General features: G+C 34.9%; 2 protein-coding genes across 2 annotated transcripts; both read left to right on the forward strand.

Moving 5' to 3' along the window:
* LOC125221192 (nematode resistance protein-like HSPRO2) lies at window positions 1-1,779 on the forward strand. Its single transcript, XM_048123317.1, has 3 exons — window positions 1-963; window positions 1,149-1,290; window positions 1,671-1,779. Exons 1-3 carry the CDS (start codon window positions 51-53, stop codon window positions 1,777-1,779), a joined length of 1,164 nt encoding a protein of 387 aa, XP_047979274.1. The 5' UTR covers window positions 1-50.
* Window positions 1,780-10,018: 8,239 nt separating this feature from the next.
* On the forward strand, window positions 10,019-13,382 carry LOC125218247 (eukaryotic translation initiation factor 3 subunit F). Its single transcript, XM_048119883.1, has 6 exons — window positions 10,019-10,304; window positions 10,528-10,607; window positions 11,218-11,444; window positions 12,336-12,457; window positions 12,546-12,659; window positions 13,111-13,382. The coding sequence occupies exons 1-6, from the start codon at window positions 10,083-10,085 to the stop codon at window positions 13,198-13,200; spliced, it is 855 nt and encodes a 284-aa protein (XP_047975840.1). The 5' UTR covers window positions 10,019-10,082; the 3' UTR covers window positions 13,201-13,382.
* Window positions 13,383-21,803: the final 8,421 nt, after the last annotated feature.

Below are 21,803 nucleotides of genomic sequence, written 5' to 3' on the forward strand. Positions count from 1 at the left end.
AGTAATCCGGCGCCCTAGCGCCGACGAACAGCTCGGCGGAGGTGTGGAAGATGGCGGACGACGACACGGTGGTGGTGAGCCACGTCAGCGAGGAGAGCCTCCTGCCGCGGCTGGCGTCGTGGCAGAAGTACGAAGGCGTGGCGCGGCGGATCCAGTACTCGATCGAGTGCCAGATGCAGGGGCTGCCGTACACGCTAGGTCTGGGGGAGCCGAACCTGAGCGGGAAGCCGAGCCTCAACTACGACCAGATCTGCAAGCCGGCGGCGGTGCACTCGCTGAAAAAGTGCTCAATCGACGGCGTGGAGACGAAGAATTTCGAAAATCGGACGGTTTACTCGACGCATCAGGTTCTGGAGTCGTGGATCCGAGTCGCGAGGGGGCTAATCGCGAGGATCGGAGAGGAAATCGACTCGCGGCGGTGGGAGAGGGCGGCGAGGGATTGCTGGCTGCTGGAGAAGGTGTGGTCGATTTTGAATCAGATCGAAGATCTGCATCTGCTGATGGATCCGGATGATTTCCTGCAGCTGAAAAATCAGCTGGTGATCAAGGCGAGCTCCGATTCGGAGCTCTTCTGCTTCCGATCGCGCGAGCTCGTCGAGATCACGAAATCGTCCAAGGATCTGAAGCACACGGTGCCGGCGGTGCTGGAGGTGGAGGTGGATCCGAGCGGCGGACCGAGGATACAGGACGCGGCGATGGAGCTGTACCGGAAAAAGGAGGATTTCGCGAAAATCCACCTGCTGCAGGCGATGCAGGCGGTGGAGGCGGCGGTGAAGAGGTTTTACTTCGGCTACAAGCAGCTGCTGGCGGTGGTGATGGGGAGCTTGGAGGCGAAGGGGAACGTTGAGTCCGGCGATCTGTTGAGCCAGATATTTACGGAGCCGACGTATTTTCCGAGCTTGGACGCGGCGAAGACGTTTCTGGGGGAGCGGTGGAGCCATGATTTTCTCATTAACTTCGAATGTAACATACAAAGTCATGAACTTATCAATCGTGCGTCGTTTTCAAACTGTCTTTTTTATCTGACGTGGGTGCTAAGTGGATGACGATTTTTCCCCAAATCTCCAAATTGTAACCTAATTCTGCACTTCTCAATTCCACTCCAAAATTACCTTACCATTAACACTTCAATTTGATTGAGTGAATAGTCGAAGACGAGAATGGCGAACGGGCGACGATGGGTTCTTGGACGATGACAATCCTCGCCTCCTCCTTTACCAGAAACCACAAATCAGGCGTTGGGGTCGACTTGGGACTAGCATGTGGTAGAGTGAGGTGGGAGAATTTGAGGTAATCGTCGAAGACGAGCTCGTCGTCGAATTTGGGGGATGGGGTTTGGGTTCTGTGAGTCGAGCCGGTGGTGGTTCTGTCCTCCACCGATTTCTTGGAATTGTTTGATTCAGTAGCGACATCGTCGATCCCCTAGTCCCGACTTGACCAGAAACAACGAGAAGACAATAGTGTATTTTGAAATCCGTTGGTGCTGCAGAAGGCGTTGGTGGTGTTGTAGAAGTAGGTTATGATGTTGGGTGTGGAGACGGCCATTATTGTTGGAGGTCTGAGAAAATTTGGTGGGTTTTTTTTGATGAAATTAGTGATAGATGAAGTTAAATTTGTAAAAGATTCTCCAAGAATTTGTTGAGTTGTTTTAGATGAAATCGACATTGCAGATCGCGTTCCATGACTTGTATGATAAGTGGGAATACGAAAGAAGAGCTTGAGCCAGATGCAGAGGTCGAAGATCTCGAGAGACAGGGTTTGCTATCCAGAGGAAGTTGAAGGAGCTTTCAATCTTTAGTGGACAAGAAATTCAAGCGCACAAGGGGCCGATCACATCTATGATATTTGCCTTTGTATGACTTTGTACGCTACATTTATAGTTAGTGGGAGAAACCGAAAGTTTTGAGAAGCTCATGACTTTTGAAGGCAGTTTTCCCTAAACACTCAAAGCCATGCGTACTTTCCAATGTTTCCACATAGGAATTCAAACCAGCCACGTCAGCATAATATTATCGAAAAATATCCGGATTGAGTCGGATGGGAAATTCGCACAACCAAGTTAAATTCATAACATTATATGCTAGTATTTTTTAGTTCATGAGAAAAATTAAAAAATTAAAAAATGTTTATAATTTTTATGACAGTGGCTACTATTTGAGTATTGACTGAGGATGCGTAAATTGACAAATTTTATTAATCTAATTTCCAAGAGGCAACTAGTTAATTGAATTTTTGAAGCTCAAGAGTAATAAACCAATATGAAGAGTAATTGAGTATGCACTAGATGAAATTTATTAATCTATAAGTTCCAACGTTATCATCTACTTTACGTAGGAACTAGTATTACGATTTTTATTTATTGAATACAAATTTGAAATAATTAAACAAAATTAAGAAAATAATATCATTATATTGATATAATTATTAATTATATAGCTTAAATATTATATACGAAATAAAGTAATATTTTTTTAAATATAATTGTTAAAATGGTTTTAATATACTAAAGAGTAATTAAAAAATTTATTAAATTATATAATTAAAATTTATTTAGTTAATTTTATTTTGTCAAAAAATCTTATCCGATGAACACCATCACCCAAACACTATATTTTGTGTAATTAATTCTTTACATTTCTTGAAGTATATAATACTATTGTGCTATACCAGTTTAATGAATTTGTTTTTTACTCCATCCGTCCCTGGAAATTTGTCACTTATTTCTTTTTCCGTCCGTCCCAAAAAATTTGTCACCTTTCACTTTTACTATTTTCGTTAATGTACCATACATTCCATTAACTTATTCCTACTCACATTTTATTTTAAAACTAATATATAAAAGTAGGACCCACATGCCAATAACTTTTTCAACCCACTTTGTCACACCTCAACCCCTCTGACGTACACATTTATAATAAACAAATATTCTTTCGGTTCCATAAAAAAAATTCATAAAAATAAAAATAATACCATCTCTACTTTTTCCTTTCACTTACTTTACTCTCTCTATCTCTCTCTCTCTCTCTCTCTATTCATTAATCCACGAAACAACGTATATAATCATACACAATAAAAAACATATATCATAAATAATTTCATTTCCATATGCATATCCTCTATGAACAATTTATTATTCTGTGACAAATCAAGTCTGGTATCTGCTCGGGATTTCCACTATGCCAATATGATTGACCCGTAGGTCCCATTGTGATTTGACCCGAAGGTCCCAATATAATTGACCCGAAGGTCCCAATATGATTTGACCCGTAGGTCCCATTGTGATTGACCCGAAGGTCCCAATATGTCCAATGTGATTTCAGATCCAATGCAAGATTGTCGCAGATCCTCTTTAATTCAATGATTCAAGAAATTCTAATACCATCTAAACTTAATCCTAGCACCATTCACATATCTATTGTACCAATCACGTATCCATGTCATATTCCACAATCGATATCAAATATAAAGCCTATATTAGATTCATATCATATAATCCAAATATTCACCCCAAGTCAACACATAGCAATTAACTACGTAACGCACGTAAAATTAAAAGTGTGATTTATACACACTTGATCACGATAAATGGTAATATAATCCAGTCTCTGATTCTATTTTCTGATCTACAACTATGCAGTATATACATGAAGGTTGCCCTCGCTTATTTTTCTTCAGGTTCACTTCTCTACCCGAAAATAGTCTAAAACAAATACCACCTATTTATCTAACTATATTTCTCTCATCCTCCCCCTCTCCCTCACTCTCTAATGTCAGCGTGAATTTATATTTTTTCTATCCCTCTCTTTTTAATGATTTATTCTATATAATTAATGTATAACCCAGCCTTGTCGACTAAGCTACTAATGTAGTTTACACATGTCATTTCTTTAAAATATAATGTTCCATGCATGCATGCACTCACACACGTCACCATTATTTTTCCAAATAATTTCTTATTTAAGAAAATAAGTTATTTTCACAATATATATCTACTTATGTCACAGTCATAGTATACACGTACATGTATGCATAATAATATTGAACTAATGTATTCTATTACTTCGTTTAATTTATAAGATTACATATATATTGTATGTGTCTCTCTCTCACACACACATATATATAGATTTAACTATATTTTACCACAATCACTACTTATTAAGTATTATCCTCTATGATATATTTTTAATATATCCATTATGAAAATAACAACATAAACGCAAAAATATTAATGACATATTTTAGGTTAGGGATGTTACAATTCTTCCCTCCTTTAAGAATTTTGTCCTCAAAATTCATTTCTCAACAAAGTTAACGCACTAAAAAAAATCACCGAACCCACGAGATCATATCCCTGCTCTGATACCACTTAATGTCACACCTCAACCCCTCTGACGTACACATTTATAATAAACAAATATTCTTTCGGTTCCATAAAAAAAAATTCATATAAATAAAAATAATACCATCTCTACTTTTTCCTTTCACTTACTTTACTCTCTCTCTCTCTCTTCATTAACCCACGAAACAACGTATATAATCATACACAATACAAAGCATATATCATAAATAATTTCATTTCCATATGCATATGCCTCTATGAACAATTTATTATTCTGTGACAAATCAAGTCTGGTATCTGCTCGGGATTTCCACTATGCCAATATGATTGACCCGTAGGTCCCATTGTGATTTGACCCGAAGGTCCCAATATAATTGACCCGAAGGTCCCAATATGATTTGACCCGTAGGTCCCATTGTGATTGACCCGAAGGTCCCAATATGTCCAATGTGATTTCAGATCCAATGCAAGATTGTCGCAGATCCTCTTTAATTCAATGATTCAAGAAATTCTAATACCATCTAAACTTAATCCTAGCACCATTCACATATCTATTGTACCAATCACGTATCCATGTCATATTCCACAATCGATATCAAATATAACAACTATATTAGATTCATATCATATAATCCAAATATTCACCCCAAGTCAACACATAGCAATTAACTACGTAACGCGCGTAAAATTAAAAGTGTGATTTATACACACCTGATCACGATAAATGGTAATATAATCCAGTCTCTGATTCTATTTTCTGATCTACAACTATGCAGTATATACATGAAGGTTGCCCTCGCTTATTTTTCTTCAGGTTCACTTCTCTACCCGAAAATAGTCTAAAACAAATACCACCTATTTATCTAACTATATTTCTCTCATCCTCCCCCTCTCCCTCACTCTCTAATGTCAGCGTGAATTTATATTTTTTCTATCCCTCTCTTTTTAATGATTTATTCTATATAATTAATGTATAACCCAGCCTTGTCGACTAAGCTACTAATGTAGTTTACACATGTCATTTCTTTAAAATAATGTTCCATGCATGCATGCACTCACACACGTCACCATTATTTTTCCAAATAATTTCTTATTTAAGAAAATAAGTTATTTTCACAATATATATCTACTTATGTCACAGTCATAGTATACACGTACATGTATGCATAATAATATTGAACTAATATATTCTATTACTTCATTTAATCTATAAGATTACATATACATTGTATGTGTCACACACACACGCATATATATACATATATATATATATATATATATATATATATATATAGATTTAACTATATTTTACCACAATCACTCCTTATTAAGTATTATCCTCTATGATATATTTTTAATATATCCATTATGAAAATATGACTCGAATTATTTTAAACACGAGAAATACCCGCAAGTGTACGGTGCTATCGTAGTATAGGCAAGTCAAGAGTATCGTATCCTCAGAGACTAATTAAGTGCTTAAGTACCTTGAATCAAGATCCTTCGCTATTTAGACAACCGAAGATTGGGTTTTTGTATCTAAATCCTAAGAACAATGAATCAAAATAAAGTAAATAAAATAAAGATGAGTAAATTGAAGAGAAAGTGGAGAAAGAGTAGAGCTTTGGGATCCAACTACAATGTTATAGTCTTGATTAATCTCACTAAACCTCTAAATCAATCTTCGAGCTATGCCGACTGGGGTCTCAAGAGTTACTAAGCTATCACGAAGGTAAGATCATGCCTTCTCTCGAATGCACATGACTTGTAGGTTGCATGCTAGGCCAAAAGTCTCCTTATAGTGTAAGCACACAACTCCAAAAGGCTCCTAAGATTTATATCCTCACACAAAACCTCACTCCTCTCGGATGATATTGATTAAGGTGTTGTCCACTCCCAAATCACACATTTGTTAATCAACTCTCGTATAGCTAATCCAATGAATGTAAAGGCGCGGGAATGACAAAATAACTACATGAGCCAAGCATAACATTAAAAGATCGATTCACCTATTTGTGTCTCTAGGACTATTAGGAAAGTCGCTACCATAGGATAAGCCCTCTCTCGAGTGCACCTATCCAGTTGATTAGATTCTAACTATCAAAGTCTCCTTCCAATAGATTAGATTCTAATTCCTTAAGTTCCTAAGACTCAAGCCCTCACATAGGGTCCCCTCTCTCGAGTGTAGATAAACCATGTGTTGTACTCGTTCCTTTTACCACATAAAACTAGCTATCTCTCGATTAATCTAGTTAAACGGACATGGTTCTAAAGTTGGCCAAACAAAAGAACAATAAAAGCACAAGAACAAGCAAAATAACCACAAGAGCTAGGCGAAGGTTCAATTCTATTAAATCAAAACATATTCAAAGTAATCTTCACCCAAAGCTCCACAAATGTATCTAGCTACTCATGTTTAACAAGAATTTAACAAAATCATCGGTAGAAAACATGGAAAACACAAGTAAATTGATACTAAATGTCCCGGAGATGAATTGGGGGTTGAGAATCCTTCGTCTTGATGGTTGAACTCTTCTCAATCGCCCTCCCCTTGCTCTTGGAAAAAATTGGTGTATATGGATGTTTGGAGGTGGAAGAATGGTGTTGGAGGCGGATGGGCCTGAATCCCTGAACCCTAGGCGCTGCACATATATATAAAGCAAAACACCCGCCCGGGCGCTGTGCCCTGGCGTTTTCTACTCAAACCGGGCGTTTAGTCTGTCCCCGGGCGTTTTCTTCTCAAACCGGCGTTTTCTTCCCTAAGTCGGGCGTTTTCACTGGACTGGGCAGTGTTCGTCTAATAACCATAACTTCTTCTACGGGACTCCGATTGAGGCGTGCAAGATACCCACGTGAAGCTCTTTCAAAGACGAAGAGAATGGTATGAATTAAGGGCTGATTGGACTTCGAAATCTCCAGAAAAACTACCTCGAACTAAGGCTATTGCACATCCACTTGTTTTACACATTTTTCTACACATTCTTCACAAAATGGTCAAATACCAAAATAATAGAGAAGTAATCATAATCATACCCGATAATAGACGAAATGTGATCAAAACCATGCAATATTACTCTCTAAAACCAAGCAAAATCGGGCTCGGATGTCGTCGGCGTCCACTGCAGACGTCGGTCGCGCCCGACAACGACCGAAAGATCTTTCGCGCCCGATCCATCGGGCATGAGATTGGACATCCATTGCAGCCCGACCCCGAGCCCGATCGGGCGTTTTTTCATTTTTTTTTATTTATCTTTTATTTTTAATTCTTTAAACCCTAATTTAACCACTATTAAAATACCCAACTTTCTCTTCACTTTTCACACACCAATACTCCCTACTCCTCACACTTTCTCTTCTCTATTCTCATTTTCACACTTTCAAGAATGGATCCGAGTCAATTCCCAAACTCCCATAGTGTCGACGACGATATGCCGATGTTTGGCGGTGGCGGCGGCGGCGGTGGTGGCGCTCGATGGCCCGGCCACGAAGACTACCCGGTTGAGATGCCCGGATTTGTAGGATCCACTCTGAGTTCGATCCGTTCTTCAACACCGACGCATATCGGGTTGAGGACATGGAGCCTAGTTGTGGGCACCTCCTGCCCCTGAGGCGCCAAGGTGGAGGAAGAAGATGGCGCGGAAGGAAAAGGCGCCATCGGTCCGAGTCCCACTCCCATCCAACGAGCCCAACGAAGAGTACGCAACAGGGCGTACTGACTATGAGTTGGATGAGTACGTGAAGGTGGCTCAGTGTTAGGTGGATATATCCTAACCAGACTTCGTCCAAGAGATCGCATTGAGGAACGCTACAACAAGGTGAAACCGAGTTAGGCGTTCAAGCGGACCAAAGTTCAGCTGCAAAAGTGTTGGGATCGGATCAAGCTCCATGTCAACAACTTCTGCTATATCTACAACAAGAACAGGGACGGAAGGGCTAGCGGCGAGAGCATGGAGGATATGCTCAAGAAGTCGATGTCCGAGTACCATTCGCGGTTCGGGCAGTTCAAGATGTACAATGTTTGGCTGATCTTGAAGGACAAGACGAAGTTCAACGGAGGAATATGGTTGGATCCTCGGTTGTGAAGCGGACGAAGAACACCGCCACTGGCGGTTACACGAGCAGCGGCCCATCTCTTATGGATCTGAACGTTGAGCCGGAAGGGACACGCCTACGTCTACTTTTAGACGTCCCATTGGCACCAAGGCTGCCAAAGCCCAGGATAAAGGGAAGGCGAAGGCGGCCGCGTCTGGATCAGCTCTCCCGCAGCCTACGCCTCGTTCGTCTGCTCAGCTCATGGCCTCAGCGATCGAGGAGTTCAGAGGTTTTCGCGAGGTGGTTGAGAATAGATTTATACTTGACGCCTAAAACAGCCTTCATCAGGAAAACGATCCGAAAAAACGATAGAGGACTGAGAAGATGATCAAGAATTTGAGCCATAAGTTATTTTTAGATTACTAGTTTGGTTTTTTTTTTTTTTTTTTAATTTAGTAATTTAGTTTATTGTATTTTTTTTAAAGTAATGTAGTTTTTTTTAGCATTTGTGGTGTTTAATATAATATATTTTGGTATTTTAGTAACTAAAAACAAAATAAAAAAACATTAATATTAAAATTGAAATGAAAAATGGATAAGAGATAGAGCATCCACTAGAGCTCTACCATTGCAGAAAGATAGGACATGCTGATGTGGCAACCACTAAGGCTCTCACTAGGACTTTCACTGGAGCATCAAGGCCTGACAAATTGGGTACCCGCGGATACCCGATCCAGAATTTTCGGGTACCCGATCCCGAAATTTCCAAAATCCAATACCCGATACCCGACTCGAATTTAATTTCGGGTACCCAGATACCCGACACGGGTATCCAATCCCGAAAAATTGGGTATCCAGTCCCGATTACAATTTTGATTTTTTTTTTTCTTCTGAAAATTAACTACAAAGTTTTATAATTTATTTAATAATTATTTAGTTCGAATGAATTCAATACAAAGTTGAAGTAGTATTCAAGAGAAAATAATTACAAACTTTTAGACAAGAAAATAAATTACATTAAAAAATTAAATTATATATTAACATCTTTCATCCATCCACATGTAATTAAGAAATTAAATTACATTTTCCATCTTTCATCCATCCACAATAAGAAATTGACATATTAACATCTTCCATCCATCCACATGTAATTAAGAAATTAAATTATATTTAATTATAATAAAAACAAAATTTATTAATTTTAAAAAAAATTCAGATAATTCGGATATACCTGATTGAGTATCGGGTAACTCGATACCCGATCATTCAAAATTCTCACTACCCGATTTTGATCAGATACCCAAAAAATTGGATATCAGGTATCCATTTAGACAGGCCCAGAGCATCTATTGTTCATGCTCTTACACCCCGAACATTGTGTTAGCTTTATTTCCAACTAGAGTTAAGGCCAAAATTGGTCCTAAACATATGATCATTTTGCCTTTTTGGTCCTAAACTTTATCTTTTGGATTTTTTGGTCCTGCACATATGGAAATTTGATCATTTTGGTCCTTTGTCAATAGTTCATTAATTTTTTAACGGTGAACGCGTTTGTCCAATTTTGGCGCATAGTATGTTTGTTGATTTATTTGAGTAGCATTGGGCTCCTATATTACAGGCCCGTTTCACAAATAGCTGATATTTTCTCTGTTTATCAATTTTACTGAATCCAAAAACCCTAGAAGCTCTCTCTTCTCTCTCGTCGGCAATGGCAACCACCGGACAAACGGTGCTGCAGTATGTACCATCACCGGCAAGCGTGTCGGCTAAAGTTCATCCGATTGTTATATTCAATATCTGCGATTGTTACGTCAGGCGACCGGACCAAGCCGAGCGCGTTATCGGCACGCTCCTCGGCTCCGTTTTGCCTGACGGTACCGTCGACATTCGCAATTCCTACGCCGTTCCTCACAACGAGTCCTCCGATCAGGTTATTCCACATTTCTACTTCCACTTTTTCACTCTAATTTTGTAATAATTGCAACTTCTTCTAATTATACTCTATCACCAATTTCAATTGCTTCTATTTATATGTTTCATGATTTCTCCAAAATCAAGTTATGTCATTCATTTAGTTCAACGAATTGGAGTTTATTTTTCAATTGTGTATTTTGGTGACATGGATTTATTATATAATGCTTGCGTGATTTTAGGTTGCACTCGATATTGATTATCATCAGAACATGTTGACGTCTCACCAGAAGGTGAATCCAAAGGAAGTCATTGTTGGATGGTAATTTTTTAGCTACGATTTTCAAGTGCGCTTACTTTTTACTCCCACATTGTGTTCTGATCTGACATTAGAGCCAAAAATATGTATAGGTATCAATTTTGAAGTGATGCGTTCATGATTTCTTATATGTTTTTCGTCCTTGATGAAATTATTGTTGATTAAAGTTATTTTTTGGTAAGTTATATTACTATTATATTTTCATTTTTAGTTTGTCCGTATGATTAAATGCTTATAAATATTTTTGAGTATGTGGATATGCTTGGAATAGTTAGGGCGTAGTACGTATTTAGAAATGATGTGTATTTTTTGTAAGCATTGTGATTTCGTATTCGTAGTAATGTCGGGAATTGATTACTTAAATAATGTAAAGGAGCAAGCTAGATAGAAAATATGTTTGCGGAAATATGTTCTGCTGATTTATGTCTTTATGTATTTTTGACTAATGGAAAATGAAATTTTCGATTTATTATAGTTAGATTTTGTTTATTTATACTAAAATTCTGTTTTTATTATGTCTTATAATAAAATGAAAATGAAGAATGCATGACTTGTATGATCTCACTTTTACGATAATTTGTAGTTTTTAAATTGATCATGCTTGTGCGGATAGGTTTTCAACTGGCGGAGTCATTGGTGGCAGTGCTTTGATCCATGAGTTCTACTCTAGAGAAGTTAACAATCCTATTCATTTGACTGTTGATACTGAATTTAGAACTGGTAATGCTTCAATTAAGGCTTTTGTCTCTGTTGGTCTGTCTCTTGGAGACCAACAACTTGCTGCACAATTTCAAGAAATTGCACTGTTCCTATGCATGGTGGAGGCGGAACAGATTGGGTGTAAGTATCGACCTGAACTTGTGATTTTATTGAGATTTTCTCTTTGCAGACTGTTTGATTGTTGATTAGCTGAACTAGTTGTGTATCATTCATCATTTAATTAAATCCCTGGTGTGTGTTTTACATTAGTGGCTATGTGGAGACTCAAGGTTATATCAGTGCATTAACCTTCTAATAGCAAATAACATTGTGTTGGTTGGAAAATTGACATTATGGTAGTGTGTTGTGCACCGCGAAAGTTGGGGATGGGGCTGAATCAGCTGCTACTTTAGTATTTTGAATCACCAAGTTCTTACTGTGAACTGTCTGGTTTACAGACTTCACTGCTTCATAGTGTTTTTTAACATGTTGTTTGAAATATTTCTGTGTATTTACCTAATTGACATTCTGTCTTTCATATTCTTTTTAATTAAATTTGAGGTTTGAGCTAATCTTCAGAGTAAGGACTGAGCTATTTATATATCTTTGGAGTACCTGTGAAATTTACTGTTGTGACATAATTAGTTGCACTTCCAGCTCATTCTTTTGTTTTGATTTACCATTTGTTACTTGAATCAAATTTCTATCAAAAAATTTGGATGTCCAACTGACAAGAATCATAAATTCGTAATGAACTTGAAAAAAAACTGAGGGCCCAACCGCCAAACAAAATTTACTTAAGATTTTAATGGAACTTTTTTTCAAGTAGCACTTGTGAAATGGAACCCTAATTATTCTCACATCATGTAGTTAGCTTTTTCTGGTCTCCATCAGATGGATTCTTTTTTCCTTCATTGTCAAAAATGCCCTTATTAAATTATCACTTGAGATGAAAGTTCTCACTACTTAGGCTGAACAAGTGCATGTCATACATACCGTTGTTCAAAATCTTATCTGGATTTCTTTGCACAGTTGATGTACTTAAGCCAACAATTGTTCACAAGCTTCCAAATGATCTCGAGGGAATGGAAGCAACCACGGAACGGTTGCTTGCTCTAATCGACGATGTGTACAAATATGTGGATAATGTCGTGGTGAGGAAGCTGTTTTTTTTTTTTGTCTGAATCTCTTCTTTCCCGTCCTTGCTTGTCATTTGAACAAGTATTTTTTTTATTATTTCAGGAAGGACGCAGCGCCCCTGATAATAAAATTGGAAGATTTTTATCTGATACAATAGCAGCTCTTCCCAAACTATCTCCAAATGCTTTTGATAAGCTAGTCAATGACAATCTGCAGGTATGAAATCCTATCTGCTGGCTTTAATTACTCAGAAGTTAATAAGATGTTTACATTCTTTCTTTGGGTTTTCCATTATTTCAAATTAAACATAGTTAAATTTATTGTTTCTCTTTCTCCTTTTCTTTGTATTGTCTGAACAGTCACATAAGCTAAAAGACAATTCCTATGCTCCCTTCTGCCTTGCTTTAACTAAACATACAATTTCTATTAAGTATTTTAAAGTTTATTTATAGAAAATCTTGAGACACGTACAATGGAAGAGAGTGGTGAAGGTCATGAGCTATTGAAGTTTTTATTCGTTAAATGTACCATTTATTATGTTTTAAGTTGTTTAGTAGAGTCTCTAGTTTCCTCTGGGTAATGAGCTATTGAAATTCATAGTCGTTGTGGTTGGAGGTGTTCTTTTGTTATGGAATTGATCTTAAACCATGTTTTCATCTTCTTGCAGGACCAACTTCTGTTGCTTTATTTGTCTAGCATTACGAGAACACAACTTAGCTTAGCAGAAAAGCTGAATACTGCTGCCCAGATCATTTGATAGATATTCCTTTTGTTTTCTTGAGACACCATGATAGTAGCTCTGTTGATGTAGTAGTTTTTTCCTTTCCAAGATGTATGACCTTTGTTTGTGCTGTGCTCTCTTTTACAAGGGAAATTTTCGTGTATGATCTGGATTTGAGCATCTCTCTGCTATTAACTAACTAATCATTGTTTGCTTCACTTTTGCTTTTACTGAAAATCAATCTCATTTTCAGCCACAACCAATTCTCCCATCCACATCAGCATTTTTTTTTATATTTCAGACTGAGCACCTTTCATTTCTAGTCAAACATTATTGCACTTATTTTTTATCGATTTGTGTTATTTTCTTTTAATATTTGAATTAAAAAAATCAAATTGCAAAGTAGTATGAAGAAAATTGCATATATTGAAATGCTATAATAAGATTACATAGATTGAAAATGCAACAATGAAAAAATATAGATTATTAAACTACTCCCTCCGTCTCATAAAAGTTGAGACAAAACTTTTGGGCATGGAGATTAAGAATTTATATTAATAAATAGGAGAGATGAAAAAAGTAGGAAAGATAAGAGACAGTAAAGTAAATGATGGAATAAAGTAAGAGTGATCAAATGTTTTGTCTTTTGTTAAAAAAGAAAATGACTCAACTTTGTTGGGACGGACTAAAAAGGAATACGACTCAACATTTATGGGACGGAGGGAGTACAATTTTGAATTAGTCTCTAACATTTTAATTAGATCCTTAAAAAGTCTCCGGTCTTAGGTTTACTCTTTTTGGGACATTAACTATAATGCTATCAATTCTAATCTAACACATGAATCCTCTTTCGATTCTCCACATGCCATCAAATCATACAAGTTGTGATACACAACTTGAAGCCTTATTGAACAGAATTAAATACAAGTTTTAGATATCAAATTAATATAAATAGTTACTTTCAAATTCCTAGAATCCAACAAATTGGTTATCCATAGACGAGGTAACAAAATCCACTATCAAGTATGAAAATATTAAAAATAACAAAGACAAAACCGAAAGAATGAATCTTGAAGTCTCGATCTTCTTTTCTTATCATGCTCCAAACTTCAAGTGATAAATGATTATGGAATGGAATGGTGAATATCTTATAGAGTGAGTTTTCAATTCTAAGTCTGATTCCCTTCAATAATAGTTAAAAAGAAAAGTGTGACATTTATTATAAGACAGATAGAGCAGTACTGCTAAAAATGGAAGGAAACTATCCCTAACATTTAAGGGTCCTTTTAAAATCGAAAAAAGTATGTACGACAGCTAATCATGTAATTTGATTAATGGAGTGTAATAATTAAATCTACACCGTAACAGAATACACCCTTTTTAGGTGATTGGGAAAACTGGTTACAATGTATCTCCAAGCAATAAGAAGGGTGTCCCAAAAATGGGGCCTCACTTCACACCAAAAACTGATAAGTGCATGCTGACAATATTTAGTGGCGACAACTCGGAAACTGACGGAAATTAGGGGCGGCCTAGATTTCACATCTCTTATTACAAAACTATGTATAAAAAACTTAGCTTTATATTGTTATTTTATTATAGTTCTCGAATCTCACTGAAAAACATTAGTTTTGTTAATATTGATGGAAGTTTAAGTGGATATATGAATATGGGGAAAAATATGGTGTCACTATCTACTTGGAGGATTGGAAAGGGACATTTGAATAAAGACGGATGGCACTTTTATCCAGCCATAGCTATTGGTCCTTCCCATGAATTAGTTTCTTATCCAAAAACATTAATTACTTAGAGTCGTTACAAATGGAAATTAGAAAATTATGGACATTCAGTGATGGAGGTTTCCAAATAGGAGTATATAATAGTTATTGTCCGTTGAGGTGTTGTAATTGTGGTGTGGATTGGGATTTATGATGGAAGGATAAATTCTCAAGTTAAAAGCATTGTGAGGAAATAGGGAGTATTAATTATCACACAAAAAGTCACTATTCAATAGTTTTATCTAAAATAAACTAGCATCAAACATTACGTTATCGGTCAATTCTTGTCCAACAAAGAGTATTGATTTCAAAATATTTTTAAACAGAATGAGAAATTTCAATAGTAAACTCAAAATAAATATTGAGTGTCGTATACTCAAGTATAAAACGTGGATCAAACATGAATTAGGTGGCACCTACCAAACATAAAAGCAGTCTCTAACGACGATATAAACACAAAAATTATAAAATACTCCCTCCGTCCCAGAGAAGTTGGCATACTTTGAAAATGACACAAGATTTTAGGAGGTTTTGTTTTGTGTGTTAAATGGAGAGAAAAATTATAATTTTTATATTCATGTGAGAGAGAACTTTTTCCAAAAAGGGAAATGTGACATCTTTTGTGGGACAAACTAAAAAGGAAAGTGTGTCAACTTCTTTGGGACGGAGAGAGTAATAAACTAAGAAGAGTGATGCAAAAAGACGTACTCCCTCCTTCCCATTTCACTTTGCACATTTTTTTTTATCGCACGTGTTTTCAGAATCATAATAAATGGAGTACATCAACATGCTAAATAAACTATATTTAGCAAAAGTTATAAATAGAAAGTGAGATATAAGGTGGATAAAAGAAAAAGTATCAAATTCATAACAATAATAATATAATTAATTTTTAAACATCTATGACATAAAAAAAAACTCATATTTGACTTTTCTAGTGTTTTTTAGTTTGGAAACAATTATAAACTTTAATCCATCTTTTGTATAAGGACATATTTTTCATAGAAAAAAAGGAAATAAATGTAGAGGAATGGTTTGAAGCGAAGAGAGCAATACATAAAATATGAAAAATAATTAAAAATATTATTTTTGTGCAGCCCATCCCCCCTCCAAAAAAAAAAACCACCGAACGGGCTATCCGATTAGCCTGATTTCCAGTTGTTGTAGTTTTTCAGTCTTAACCTTCTAATTTTTTAACGGACTAATCTGATTGCCCATCAAATTCGGATTGAACTAACGTCTCTACCAATTTGTCATACTTTGGCCGGCCACGATATGTTTTTAAAATAGCATAAAAAACTAAATTCTACTTTTACACTCCAAAATAGGAGAACAATATAAAAAAGCTCTATTTTTTCGTTTTTTACACTCCAAAGTCCAAAGTCCAAACCACTTAAAACTTAGCCAGGTCCAATTTAATTAGTTAGTTAAACCTCTATCTTTTCCTGAATTTTCTCCTCAAATTTGAGAAACTAAACTTTCGGAGAAGTTCTTTTTTTCAAACCTTGATAGTTCCTAAATTTTCTCTTCAAATTGGAGAAATATAATTGAAAACTTCAATTCCCTAAACCACCACATTTAAAGCCGAAAATAAAAACGAAAGGAATGTAAAAGAAGAAAAGATAAACGAATTAAAATAAAATAATGATGTTGCTGACTACAAGTACAGAAAAAATGAAATAGTGGAGAAAAGATATCCTAGAAGTTAGAATGGTGCAAAACGCAGAGCCAAGCAGTAATGGACAAAAAATGTGATTAGTAAATTAGGGGATTACATTTTTGAGATCCAAACATTGTTGGGACTTGTGGGATCACCCACGCATTGCAAATTGGATGCTCCATTTCTCTCTTTAACTATATTATTCTTGAATCATGTGCGAATCACACTTATAACTTAAACATTGTTCCTTGACTAAGAATTAGTTCAAATCTCTTGAATTAACAAACAATTTTGTTGGCTTTAATTTAATACTATTTCAACTACTTCAAATTAAAGAGCGTTCGTTCAAAATTTTAATGCAATGACATGATACACACTATTCTCCGGCCAAGATTAATTAACGTATTAAGTAATAAGAAAGATAGTGAAAAGTGGGAGAAAAATGTTATTGGAATTTGATTCGTACTGTTATATACACTTAGGGGGTGTTCGGTTGCCAAGATTAAATCCCATGATTAAATATGTATCATATTTGGTTCATGAGATTGAATCCTACAACTTAATCCTAGATAGATAGTCTCATGATAATTAGTCATAGACTCCCCATTCCAACTAAAATAATCCCACAACTTAATCCTAGATGAATAGTCTCATGATTATTAGTCATGACAACCGAACACCACCTTATAGTAATAAAATATGAGTGGAATGATAGTGAAATGTGGAGTCTATCATCAAAAATATTTTGAAGTAGTAAATACAATTAATTGTGGACAAATGACAAAAGGAAAAGTTATGCCAATTAATAAAGGGGATGTTCGATTTGGACGATTATATATCAGGATCAATTATGTAGTGTATTTAATTCATTAGGTATTTAATCTCACAATTCAATCCTGGATGGATATTCATGTGATAATTAATCATAGCCAACTACTTCTAATTAAAATAATAGTGATTTAGAGACATAGTGTCTCCAAGTCATAATATCCCTATCTTTTTTTTGCCATAAGAATAATTTATATGTGGACTAATATACCCTTATTTCAAATGAAAGGAAATTAGATAAATGGTTATGTAGTATAACTGTTTGATTATGAAAGGAAAGTCTAAATCAAAGCAGATTAACTATCTAATAGTAACTTTCAATAACTTTGGAAAATTATACTTCTTCCGTCCCGCTTTAGCAGTCCCATTGATTTTTTTACCATCTTTTTGTAAAAATGATAAAAAATAGTTAAAGTGGAAAAATGGTAAAGTAAGAGGACAATAATGTAGATAAGACTCTTCTGTATATTATTCTCTCTTTTAATTTACCATTTCTCCTCTTTAACTATTTTTTTTATTATTTTTACAAAAAAGATGACAGAAAAGTCAATGGGACTGCTAAAGCGGGACGGAGGGAGTAATTAATTAAGTCGGTAATAACTCTCTTCAATTTTGCATAATATAAAAGGATTCGAATTGGGTTACCTTAAAATGGAGAATTTTATTTTATTTTATTCAAACACTAATATAAAAATTAACTGTTCAATTGAATTTCTTCGTCTAATAATCAATAGCAACTAATTATTTTATTATTAGAAAATTCTTAAAATTCTAAAGTATAAAAATAATTATACACATATATATTTAATTACATAGTATTATTATAAAATAAAATAATTAATAGTATTATTATCATAATTTAATCTTAGATTATATCTTAATACTATTTTATCTAGAGAATCGAATACCACGCACTAGATTAAAATTTAACATGCGTAAGCCATATTCAATTTCGGGCGTTTCTTTCAAAATTTTAATGCAATGAGTCAATGACATGATAAAAACTGGAGTATAATTTAACCTACAATAATAAATTCAAATTGATCAATTGATATGCCCATAGTTTCTAGTACACACATATATACATATAGTGACTATAATAACAATATGTGCTGATTTTGTATATTTGAAAGTACAGTCCCATTCTTGTTGTCTTTTTGTTTTCCTGTTGGATGTGGTTTGTTTAGGACTTAAGTCAATTCTCTCATGAATAATTGCGCAGATAAAGTTACAAGTGCTCGAAGTTCAAAGATTTTAATAATGAACGGATTAATATGTGATAAGTTTTACCGCTCAAAAAACATCTGTCGCACATTTTTTTGGGATATTAGCATAAATTAACATTCTCTCTGTCTTGCTTTAAATGAGATATTTTTTTTAATTAAAAAAAATATATTTATTGGGCATAAATATTTTTTTTAAGATATAAAAATAGAGAGTAATTATTTTTATTTGGAAAATTTGAAAAGTAGCCACAATTTAAGATGTAGAAGAAAGTACTCCTAAGCTGAGAGACAAATTATCTTAATATTTTACTTTTATATAATATTTCCATTTGTATCCCCTAATTTTAGTTGAGATATTAAGAATTAAGATGCTTAGCGAAAGAGTTATAATTAGAAACACAAATTAACCTTCGTAATTGCATAAAAAATGCCCTCAGTTGTTCTTTTTTTTTTTTTGGTAGGAGATCAGTAAGTGTGTTGTTTTTTTTTCTAAAAGTGACTTGATATATGAATTATTTAAGGTGGAACATAGAGAGTATGAAATACAAAAGATAGGTCCTCGAAGTACAACATTTGAGCTATGTTTAGGGTTAATGAATCAAATAACCTTGGACAAAAATCCAAAAAAGGGTTTTTGGCTTTTTAAACCAAAACTTTTCCCCGAATTCCGGTTTTTCCCATGAACTATGAGATTTGTTTTTAAAACCACGAACTTTCATTTCGTTAGGATTTTCCCCTGGCGGGTCAACGACGAAACCCGGGTTGTATACATGTCAATTTTAATCCTATTTGTCACTAAATTGATTACTTAGATACTATTTGGCACAATAATACATACGGTCACAATTATTACATAACAAATGACAACCTTTGAATAAACAAAACACAACTTTAACATTTTAAATTATGCTATTCGGGTTGGAAATGTGCTATTCGGGTCGGGTTGGGAAAATCCTAACGAAATGAAAGTTCGTGGTTTTAAAAACAAATCTCATAGTTCATGGAAAAAATCGGAATTCGGGGAAAGGTTTTGGTTTTAAAAGCCAAAAACCCTAAAAAAAAATGCTTAGTTACACCATTAATAATGATGACACTACTCGTCTAACCCTATTTCGGTATTTCCCCATTGAACAGTGCATTAGAACCAGTAGAAGAATTGATGCCCTGAATACCTAAATCTTTTCATAATTTCAAGATCCAACACATGTAATTAGCCTTATTCTTGTATGTCTTCTAATCAGAAATGGCGAGCTATACCTTCAATCATAAGTATCTATACCTCCAAAATACCAGTGGCGGATCCAGGATTTGGAAACAAAGGGGGCGGGATATATTGTTAATAGATTGGTTAGGTTGGGCATGACTATTTTTTCGGTCTTCGGAGCAACGTCAGAGGCAAACGGAGGGGACGGACATGACAATTTTACGTCCGGATAAGGGCAAATAAGTCGCAATTGTCCAAAGCACACACACAAACAATCTTCCATGGAAATTGCCCCCCCTTTCTAGAAACTGAAATAGCTGAAGTTAGAGGCAACCCTAAAAATTTTCAGAAACAATTACTATTACTCAATGGACATAAAAAGGAACTAACAAAATATGACAATCAAGTTCGTGACCAATATTGAGGTACTACTATTACTTTGTTTATGAGTTAATTTTATTTATTTTATGGTAACAATCAATATACTATATTACAACCTCACCTTTTTATATGAAAATGTTGAATCTTGAATTCCCTCCATGAAGACAAACCCTAGAAACAAATATGAATATGGGGTTTAAATATGTATAAAACGATGCATGCGTTTCTTGGGTTAATTTCTTATCTTCGGCTAACTTTCTCGGATAAATTGAAATTTTAAATATAAGATCGAAATTTTATGAAATTCATTAAAGAAGCCTAAACCGGTCGGCCTAAGACAGGAAGCACTGAGATATCATAAAAGCCAATTTGGTCTCCTTTTTGTTGGTCGTGTGTTCTCTCTCTCAAATCTCTATTAATTGGTGGCTTTTTATGTCCTCTAGTTTATGTCTCAATAACCTCAAAAGGAGGGGTCTTCTTTAAGTTTAAAATAAATCAATAAATAAAGATTTATTTTTTCATCCCAACAACATTTTAACTTTTGACTGAATCAATAGTTGTGTTGGTCAAATAATCTCAGCTTCTATGTCAGATTTTTATTTATTTTTATGGTGATCACAACCTCTCGCAACTGGATCAAACAATGTGAACTTTTGACCTTCATCGCCGTGCACTCTTATTTATTAACGTTACTCATGTTTATCCTCTTTGTCAGATTCTTATGTCTTAATAAAAAAATAAAGATCGGATAAAAATTCAATTATGAATCATTATTAAAAAGAATTAATCATGTAACTTTCTCATAACCCTATATACTACTACTATGTGTCCCATTTTGATTGGACATGCATGAGTTTTAAAAATTGTAAGCGAAAGTAGGTCAAAAAAGTTCGTGAAATATTAAATGTTCAATTTTTTCTTTTTTATCCGTCCGCCAGTAAATGTTCCATTTCATTTTTTTACTACTTTAGGTAAGTGGACCCTACATACATTCTATTAACTTATTCTACTTACATTTTATTATAAAACTATTATATAAAATAAGACCCACATTTCATTAATTTTTTCTAGAGTTAAAATAATTTCTTAAAACCCGAGCAGGTGAACTATGAGATAATCATTTATTCATAAACGGAGGAAGTAATTCATAAGAGACAAAACAAAATTAAAAATTGGAACACGTAATATATAGAGAAGGAAGAGAGTATTACTAACTTGTTTACTCAAGCAAGTTAATTTCCTAACATATTGTTGTAATAATAAATTGCAGAGCATTGGTGGTGAAAATGATTTAATAAAAAATTGGAGTCGTCACCACTTTGTCTGCTCGCGGCCCTAAACTTTGAACAGTGGCAGCTTTTGCGCATCTCTTAGTCTTAACACAAAAAACCAGGCAAAAAAACATTGCCCTCAAATCCTCAAACTTCTCCATCTCGTCCCTAAAATCAATGCACTAAATAGTCCATTTATATTAAATTAATGAATCTTGTGGTGCTATAAATAAGTTGAGCTTTGGTCCTTAATTTTGTAGTAAGTTATTGCATAATAAAAAAAATATAGTG

Source organism: Salvia hispanica, chromosome 4 (genome assembly GCF_023119035.1).
Source record: "Salvia hispanica cultivar TCC Black 2014 chromosome 4, UniMelb_Shisp_WGS_1.0, whole genome shotgun sequence".
NCBI classification, from domain to species: Eukaryota; Viridiplantae; Streptophyta; class Magnoliopsida; order Lamiales; family Lamiaceae; genus Salvia; species Salvia hispanica.

Coding starts and splice junctions, on each gene's coding strand:
- LOC125221192 (XM_048123317.1), top strand. CDS start 51: ATGGCGGACGACGACACGGTGGTGGTGAGCCACGTCAGCGAGGAGAGC. Junction 964..1,148: donor TTTTCTCATTAACTTCGAAT/GTAACATACAAA, acceptor TTGAGTGAATAG/TCGAAGACGAGAATGGCGAA. Junction 1,291..1,670: donor GTGAGGTGGGAGAATTTGAG/GTAATCGTCGAA, acceptor TCGACATTGCAG/ATCGCGTTCCATGACTTGTA.
- LOC125218247 (XM_048119883.1), top strand. CDS start 10,083: ATGGCAACCACCGGACAAACGGTGCTGCAGTATGTACCATCACCGGCA. Junction 10,305..10,527: donor ACAACGAGTCCTCCGATCAG/GTTATTCCACAT, acceptor GCGTGATTTTAG/GTTGCACTCGATATTGATTA. Junction 12,458..12,545: donor AATATGTGGATAATGTCGTG/GTGAGGAAGCTG, acceptor TTATTATTTCAG/GAAGGACGCAGCGCCCCTGA.